Source organism: Loxodonta africana, chromosome 4, assembly GCF_030014295.1.
Source record: "Loxodonta africana isolate mLoxAfr1 chromosome 4, mLoxAfr1.hap2, whole genome shotgun sequence".
Taxonomy (NCBI): Eukaryota; Metazoa; Chordata; class Mammalia; order Proboscidea; family Elephantidae; genus Loxodonta; species Loxodonta africana.
Window position 1 is genome coordinate 79612660 of NC_087345.1, and position 8318 is coordinate 79620977.

The 8318-nt window shown below is 49.6% G+C and overlaps 2 protein-coding genes across 7 annotated transcripts; one reads left to right on the forward strand and one right to left on the reverse strand.

Moving 5' to 3' along the window:
• The first annotated feature begins 1997 nt into the window (after window positions 1-1997).
• On the forward strand, window positions 1998-5094 carry CDK4 (cyclin dependent kinase 4). 2 transcript variants are annotated; one of them, XM_064283972.1, is made up of 8 exons: window positions 1998-2188; window positions 2620-2856; window positions 3004-3139; window positions 3245-3412; window positions 3545-3654; window positions 3910-3960; window positions 4070-4205; window positions 4436-5094. In XM_064283972.1, exons 2-8 carry the CDS (start codon window positions 2639-2641, stop codon window positions 4526-4528), a joined length of 912 nt encoding a protein of 303 aa, XP_064140042.1. In that variant the 5' UTR covers window positions 1998-2188; window positions 2620-2638; the 3' UTR covers window positions 4529-5094. The 2 variants fall into 2 exon arrangements, with proteins under 2 accessions (XP_064140042.1, XP_064140043.1); XM_064283973.1 differs by having other exon boundaries at window positions 1998-2183.
• A 334-nt stretch (window positions 5095-5428) lies between these two features.
• Window positions 5429-8182, reverse strand: TSPAN31 (tetraspanin 31). 5 transcript variants are annotated; one of them, XM_064283974.1, is made up of 6 exons: window positions 7837-8083; window positions 7210-7377; window positions 6889-6969; window positions 6400-6531; window positions 5702-5815; window positions 5429-5602 (listed from the first exon to the last, which is right to left on the reverse strand). In XM_064283974.1, the coding sequence occupies exons 1-6, from the start codon at window positions 7897-7899 to the stop codon at window positions 5528-5530; spliced, it is 633 nt and encodes a 210-aa protein (XP_064140044.1). In that variant the 5' UTR covers window positions 7900-8083; the 3' UTR covers window positions 5429-5527. The 5 variants fall into 5 exon arrangements, with proteins under 5 accessions (XP_064140044.1, XP_064140045.1, XP_064140046.1 ...); XM_064283975.1 differs by lacking the exon at window positions 5702-5815 and having other exon boundaries at window positions 7837-8182; XM_064283976.1 differs by lacking the exon at window positions 7210-7377 and having other exon boundaries at window positions 7837-8163.
• Window positions 8183-8318: the final 136 nt, after the last annotated feature.

Below are 8318 nucleotides of genomic sequence, written 5' to 3' on the forward strand. Positions count from 1 at the left end.
AAGAAATGGAATCAGGCTGTATGTGAAACAGAAGCGTATGATTGTAATGTGTGAGGAAGGTGAGTGAGCAAGGGGAATGCTAAAGGAATGGGAGTGTCTTTCTTGGTACTTTTCTGCCCTCACCACTACTACACTGAAGTGAACACCACACACACACACACACACTTCACCTTTGCTTTTAAGGTGGCCTTGACCATGAGAACCAGTTCTGCTCCCTCATCACATTTTTCTGCCTTACACTCACATCCTCTCCTTCCTTTTCGGAAGCTGAGGGAAAAGGGATTCCGGGGGAGCCCACTGGGTCAAACACACTGGGAAAAAAAATTAATTAGTAGAAGAGTAATTAACAGAAGAAGGGAGGGGATGGAGCCAGGGACCAACTGCCAAACTAAGGCTCCTCAACAGAAGGATATAGAGGAGAGACAATAAGTAAGAAGCATTCATACGTTTTGGATAAATGGATGACGAAATGAATTAGAAAAAGGTGGCTTCTGTTCTAACGACAGTGCCCTGTGGTGACTTCTGTGAAAGATGAGGCTGAAGTGGGGACTGCTGGTACAGAAAGGGAGTTTGACAAACTTCTAGACACTTATCTCAGCTTTCCAGAAGGTTTACAAGCCAACCAGCCCTGCCAACGTGGCCAGTGAAATATTCATCTCAGGAGGGAGCCCCTTAGCCCGTTTAGGCCTTGAGGTTTTTCTTACTAATTAGTGTCTCAGCTGGCCTTGCCAGCAAGGGCCCAGAGCTACAAGTATCAGAGTGGAAAGGGAGGAATCTGTACTGGCATGCCTTCCATTTTGCCCCAAAGCAAGGTTTATATTCATCTTCGAGCCTGAACTCTTACCTCCTCAGCCAGATGGTTAAGGACGATAGGAGTTATGGCGCGAGGAGTGACAGATAGCAGGGTAATAAAAAGGTTTCAGATCTTAGACAGTTTCTCACAAATGAGACACTGGTCCCTTCCCTCCCCCACCTCATCCCCATAAAGGGCTGAGAGATAAAGAAACTGGAGCCAGTATGACAAAGGAAGCCAGAGAAACCCACTTGTTTACCTAGATGTCTGAGCAGGGGCTATTTGGAAAAGAATCTGTGTTCTGGGCGGGGCAAGGGGTAAGAAAGCTGCACAGCGGGGAAAGACGGAAGCACAATGACCCCAAATGAGGAGGTGGCAGGTTCGCAGAAGGGCACAATTCATCCTCATGCGACGTGGTGGTCTGGGTAGGACTGCGGGTGGTAACTTCCTTGCACATGCTCAATCCTATATCTATCTGTCTATATCACACATATCATAGAATCTAAGCACCGAAGATACTTAAAGGTCAAGTATTCCTCTCTCTCACCTATCAATTCTCTGCCAGATGGCATCTGGTGTCTAACATCCCCAGGGATGAGTGCAAGTTTAGAAGGGGGGGCGTTACCTTGGCTTCTTAGCTGTATCACTACTATAAATGGCTAATGGCTAAGACACCAAAAAGGAGAAAAAAAAAAAAAACAGAAGCTAGCGCTGGGTAAAAAATTGTTGAATGAATGAGTGAATGAAACAAAGACGCAAACGAGAATTTTTTTCCGATGGCGATAAAGCAGAACCAAACGACAGCACCACCTCGCGTTTCCCGACTCCCCCAACATGGAGAAACTGAGAGATACGTAGTGAGACTGAAGACGCACTCGGGCTGGGTTTTCTGCTCAGAGTTGGGATTCGGGTGGCCCAGGTTGCCATGGCACCGCCTTGGGTTCCACCCTCTCGGTCTCCCTCCTCCCTGTCGCGGTGAAAGCCGTCAGTCACGTGCCTCGCCGCGTAACCACACCTCTGCTGCTCAAAGCAGTGTCAAGCGGTCACGTGTGATAGCAACAGATCACGTGACCGCTGTCGCCCCTCAGCCCCTTCCCTCTGACCGCTCCCATCCTCTCAAAGCCTCTCTTGGCCGCTCCTCTGCGCATGGGCGGCTGGTCACGTGCCCCGAACGTCCGGCGTTCGCCCCGCCCATCCAGCTTCCGCGCGCCTCTTTGGCAGCTGGTCACATGGTGAGGGTGGGGGTGAGGGGGCCGCTCTAGCTTGCGGCCTGTGTCTATGGTCCGGCCCGTCGTGTCCAGCTGCCGGGGACCGAGCTCGGGTGTATGGAGCTTCAGGACCCGGCTCCGGGGCCCCGATAACGGGCCGTCCCCGCAGCTCCTGGCCCGAGGTGAGGTACGTGCAGTCGCTTCTCAGGAGTCCCCGCCCCCCACAACTCTCCACGCGTGCATTTCGCGGGATAGCTACGGAAGGGTCGCTCGAGGGGCATGGTGTTGTGATATGGTGCTTTGTGGTCGTGGGGAGGTGTAATTTTCGGGACTGGGGTGTAGGGTCTTTGGTGCAAGAGGTGTGTCGTGTGTCCTCTCCTTTGCGCGGGGCGTGGTGGACCAAAAGGAAGAAGCATTTTTTATTCTAGAGGCTCACATGCCCGGAGGGGTTGGTCATTGTTACCTGAGGGACCGGCCCATGGAATTCCGGTTGGGGAGGGGCTGGGATACTGGTGTTGTCTTTATGGTGGCTTTTGTGGGAGTCACTTTGTTGCTGCAGACTGTTACAGCTCTAACCCTGGAAGGGGATTTTGATAATAGGAGTCTCTGTGATTGTAGGGTCTCCTGTGATCTGAGAATGGCCACCCCTCGATATGAGCCAGTGGCTGAGATTGGTGTCGGTGCCTATGGGACGGTGTACAAGGCTCGTGATCCCCACAGTGGCCACTTTGTGGCCCTCAAGAGCGTGAGAGTCCCCAATGGAGGAGGCACTGGAGGGGGCCTTCCTATCAGCACAGTTCGTGAAGTGGCCTTACTGAGGCGGCTGGAGGCTTTTGAGCATCCCAATGTTGTCCGGTGAGAAAATGGTGGAGGGTTGGGAGTGGGTAGTAAAAGGGAAAAAATTTATAGGTGGGGAGTGGTGGTCAGGAGACAAATGGAGACCCTGAGGAAACAAGGGAGGCCATGTTGGATTAAAGGGGAATGCCCATTTGTTCTGGCCAGGCTGATGGACGTCTGTGCCACAGCCCGAACTGATCGGGAAACCAAGGTAACCCTGGTATTTGAACACGTGGACCAAGATCTAAGGACCTATCTAGACAAAGCACCCCCACCAGGCTTGCCAGTGGAGACCATCAAGGTGAGTGGGGTGTACACAGATTGAGAGGTGGATTGGGACCTTTGTAGTAGAACCTGTTGGGGTTTCAAGTATGGTGCCTAGTTTCCAGTGCCTCTGTACCTCCAGGATCTAATGCGCCAGTTTCTAAGAGGCCTTGATTTCCTGCATGCCAATTGCATTGTTCACCGAGACCTGAAGCCAGAGAACATCCTGGTGACAAGCGGTGGAACCGTCAAGTTGGCTGACTTTGGGTTGGCCAGAATCTACAGCTACCAGATGGCACTTACACCTGTGGTCAGTATAAAGATGGTGCCCAAAATGGACACTGGCTGGGTTAGGGAAATGATTGCCCGTAACAATTGAGAAGTTATATTGTGCTTCATGGTAACTCTTAGGGTCTTCATCCAGTCTTCGTGTTTCCTTTAGGTTGTTACACTCTGGTACCGTGCTCCTGAGGTTCTTCTGCAGTCTGCATATGCAACCCCTGTAGACATGTGGAGTGTAGGCTGTATCTTCGCAGAGATGTTTCGTCGGAAGTAAGGGACCCAGGTTTCCTGAACCATCTTGAGTTTCCCAGATCTTATTCATAAAGCACATCCACACTCTGTCTGTCTTTTCACTTAAGTACTATTGACTGCCTTGCCCATAACTAGAAGCTCTGAAATGTCCTGGAATTTGGAACTGCATGTACCTTTAATCTCCATACCTTCTATTTTGAGTTGCTAAGCAATAATCATTCCACTACCATATCTCTGAAAATGATTGCTACCTTGTGCTCTTTCTTACCTTAGGCCTCTCTTCTGTGGAAACTCTGAAGCTGACCAGTTAGGCAAAATTTTTGAGTAAGTGACTGGGAAGGGGGAAAAGAATTTTGCATTCTGAGCCCTGGCCCTGCCCCTGAGGATGGGGGCTGGAAGGACCCTTCTGACCAAAGTTTTCTGTTCCCTGTAGTCTGATTGGGCTGCCCCCAGAGGATGACTGGCCCCGAGATGTGTCTCTACCCCGAGGAGCCTTTTCTCCCAGAGGGCCCCGTCCAGTGCAGTCAGTGGTGCCTGAGGTGGAGGAATGTGGAGCACAGCTGCTGCTGGTACTGGGCATGGGTGTGGGGCAAGATTGGGGTGATAACTGGAGCAGTATATGAGACCCATACCACTGTAGTTACTGACATTTGGTTGTTGGATGGGGTAAAGCTTTTATCGCTGCTATGAATGGCTATCCACAAGAGTGGGCGGTAGAAAATAGGCCATCCCAGGTATTTTTGGGGGTGGGCAGAAGTCTTTTGTTCCACGGTTTCCTGACCTTTAACTCCCTCCTCAGGAAATGCTGACTTTTAACCCACACAAGCGAATCTCAGCCTTCCGAGCCCTGCAGCACTCTTATCTACAAAAGGGAGAAGGTAATCCAGAGTGAGCAATGGAGTGGCTGGAACAGGACCAAGAAAAGGAAGAGAAGCTATCGTTTCCCTTCCTTTGGACACTTGAGTGGAGAGACCCCCCTCCCCACTGATAAGGCAATCTGTGCCTTAGCCTCTGCCTTCATCTCTGAGGCTTTGGATATCCCTCCAACTTTTTACAGAGAATATTTTGCTGCCTTAATGATGCCCATCTCCCACCCCTCCTTTTGAGGCATAGTCTTTTCCCCCCTCAGCGCCCCCCCCAATTTCCCTACACCAGGGGGTATGTCCTGTCTTCCCTTCTTCCATACATTGATACTGGGTTCTTGTTTTTATACAGGAAAAAAAAAAAAATGTGGTCTTTTTTTTTTTTTTTTTTAATATTTCTCTGACTTTACCACTGGGGTTGGGGGTGGGGGGTGGGTTTGGAAAAACCACTTAGTAGAAGGAATTTCCTCAGAGAACCTTAAAGACTTTCCTTAAGTCACAGGGCCGAGGCAGTCAGTGGAGCTCCTTGGATGGCAGAGAAAAGAACGTGTTGCTTCTTTGAATATCGGGTAAAATGACTTTTATTTTGATTTCAGCTGGACTGCCTCACATTGAGTCTTCCTGATTATAAGAAAAAAAATTCTTGGTTGTTTTCTCTGGCTTTATCCCTGGTTTACTTTTGGAGTCAGGCCAGGATGTGCTGAGTGGTCCAGCATATGTGGAAGCAGGGAGAGGGGAAACAGCCAGGAATGACTCCAGCACCCATCTCGTGTGCTCCCAGGAGCTTCCCGCACCCATTTAGGGAGAGGGGAAGTTTTTCTATTCCCTATAATCTTGTTCCGACCAAAACATGTTAAAGTTTAAAGCCTAGCTGTTCAACCAGTTTTAGGGGATGTTGCAAAGGGCCTTTTCTTTTTCTCAAAAAAAAACAAAACAAAACAAAACAAAAAAAACAGTTCTGTAGACCCTAGGTTTTCCCTAAGGGAGGAAGAAAAAGCTTAGGAGAGAAGTCAGAAGGATCCAAAGTCTCATAGAAAGGCACTGGGGTTGGCTCGAGGATCCTTTTGGTTCCGAAATCTCATCGCTAACCAAACACCAAGGATCTGCAGAAACAAAGGGAGAGAGATAAGCACCAATTCTCAATCTCTTAGGCTAAGACATGTTGAGAAAGGGTGTACATGAAGGAACTGGAAAATGTTAACCTCTGTAAAGCTGAAGAAGAGTCCAACACCCCCCAGGATTTTCAGGGCTTCATCTGAATGCTTAAGAAATTTTTCTCCACACATCTGGCACGTGGGGCTTTGGCTCTTGCAGATCTGAGGATAAAACGTGTTTGCAGGTGCTAAGCTGTTGTGTCCCAATACCTATGGTGACTGTCCCTAGAAATTATTTACAAGAAACCCTGTGGGGCAGCCCTACTATGCTCTGTAGGGCCGCTATAAGTCAGAATTGACTCGGCAGCAACCGGCTTGGTTTGGTTTAGTATGTGACTAGTATCTTAAGGAGCCCTGGTGGAGCAGTGGTTAAAGCATTCAGCTGCTAACTGAAAGGTTGACAGTTCAAACCCACCAGCTGCTGGGGGGGAGAAAGATACGGCAGTTGCCTTCTGTAGAGATTTACAGCCTTGGAAACCCTATGGGGCAGTTCTACTCTGTCCTATAGCGTCGCTAGGAGTTTGAATATTAACAGCAATGGGTTTTGGTTTGACTAGTATCCTATAGACCAAAATCCCACCTAGCTAATTCCCGAGACTCTGTCTGTCCTTTCTTCCCCACCAACATATAGCTCCAATATAAGAAAGCTGCTAGAGGGAGAGGGGATGACATTCAGACCCCTATATCTGCTCATTTGGACAGTGTCCTTACCCTGTTCTGCACCCCCGCCCCTCCCCTGGACTCACTGCAGTGCACAAAGCATAATCTTGCTGATACTGGTGTGTGAGGTTGAACAAGCCACAACAATCAAAACTTCTTTCCAGTTCATCCCGGGTCTTGTTGCTCATGACCCACCAAGAAGCATTGATGACGTCTGTCTAGAGGATACATGCAGAGGGAGAAACTATTTGATGCTGGTAACGTTAAATATCCCCCTACATCCTGATCCCAGTTAAAACGCTTCAGTTTCTCTGTAAAAACATAGGGAGTCGACATCCCTCAGAAGTATGAAAGTGTGTGTTGTCATGATTATGCAGATTTGATAAATACCCATCTCAGGTTCTCCTAAATCATCATGAAAAATTAACCAGACATCCAGAGAAAACAGAGGCTCAAGAGTCTGGAAGTAGTGGACCTAAAAACGATCTTTTGGTAGTTGGAGCCAGACTGAAAAGAAGTCAGAGGTTTGGGGGGTGGGTGGGAGGGAAATGTACTTCAAAGGGTATCCCCCTTACCTGTTTGCTTCTGTTAATAGCCAGACATGAGCAAGAGATTCCAAACTGGAAGACGAAGACCAAACCAAGGATGATCATGTACTGAGAGGGAGAGTTACGGAAAAAATAATCCTAGTTCTTTTATGTTCCATCTATAATATTCATCCATCTGGTCTCCTGTATCCTTAGAATTAGAACCACGTAAGCTGAAAACAAAATCATCAGCTCCTGTACCGGGCAGGGCACAACTTGTCCCTGAGGTCTCATAATCTCTAACTTCTTCCTAGACGACTAAGCCCTCCTGAGAGCCCTGGTTCCCCCCATCACTTCAGGTCAGGATACAAAGAATAGCAGAACTTGGTGGTGGTTGACAGCACCCACCAGTCCAGCCACCGCGATGAAGAGAAGGAATACTCCCACAACAATGACTCCCCCGATGATGTGGATGCTGGATACCAGATCCAGGCCCTTACCCCAAGCAGCCACTCCAATGAGCAATAAGCCAACCAGCTATGGGAAACAACTCAATTAGTGCAGGATACGTCTCAGAATCCTATTGTGCAATACAGCCAAAGGCCATACAATGTTGGAGGTTTGGGCAGAAGAGGAGCTCTGAGTTGTGTGTGAATGTGAGGAAGAAAGGGGGTCTCTTCCGACCAGGAGCATCCGTGGGTGCGACTCCTATAGGAGTTCACATGGCTGAGATGGGGGTGGCAGGGGAGACTCTTAAGTATTAAAAATTTGTGTTTTGGGAGAAACTTAGGTTCACAGGTCAGCGGGTTGGGGGTTTATGCTCCTTGCTCCCACCCCTAGACGAACCCCTCTTCACCGGAAGTCCCCCCTCTTCCAACGGAAGTTCCCGAGAATTTTCCCGGAACCCCCAGCACCCTTCTCCCCACCGGAAGTCCCCTGGAGATTCTCCCCAGTCGCTTTTCCGCCCTGAAGCGTCCCGCACCTCCAAAACCTCACCATGTAGACCACGTTGAGGGCGCACAACGCATTCTTGGAGCAGGCAAAGCCGCCGCAAACCATCTTCCCAGCTCTGGGGACCCAGGTAGTCCCAGGGACTAAGGGGGGAGGGTCTTGGGGACTGTGTTCTAGGACCCCGACAGCTTCTGTCTCTTTAAATCGAGCCCAGCCAAATCCGAGCCTCTGCGCCCGCAATGTCCCACCCTGCGCCTGGATTGACGAAGCTCCGGGCTAATCCAGGACGTCGAAGGCCTGAATGCCAATCAATCTTCATTACGTCACTGGCCCGCCTCCCGGCCCCTCCTTTAGGCTCTTCATTGGATGAAATTTAAAACTCAGGACACGGCCTCCAGAGAGTCTCACAGGGACCAAATCTTAAACTTCAATACCGCAGAGCTTTCTCTAGTCGGACTGGAAGAGGGCTAATCCAAAGGAGGAAGCTCTGGAGAAACTGGTGAAGAAGAGGGAGGAGGTGGGGCTTC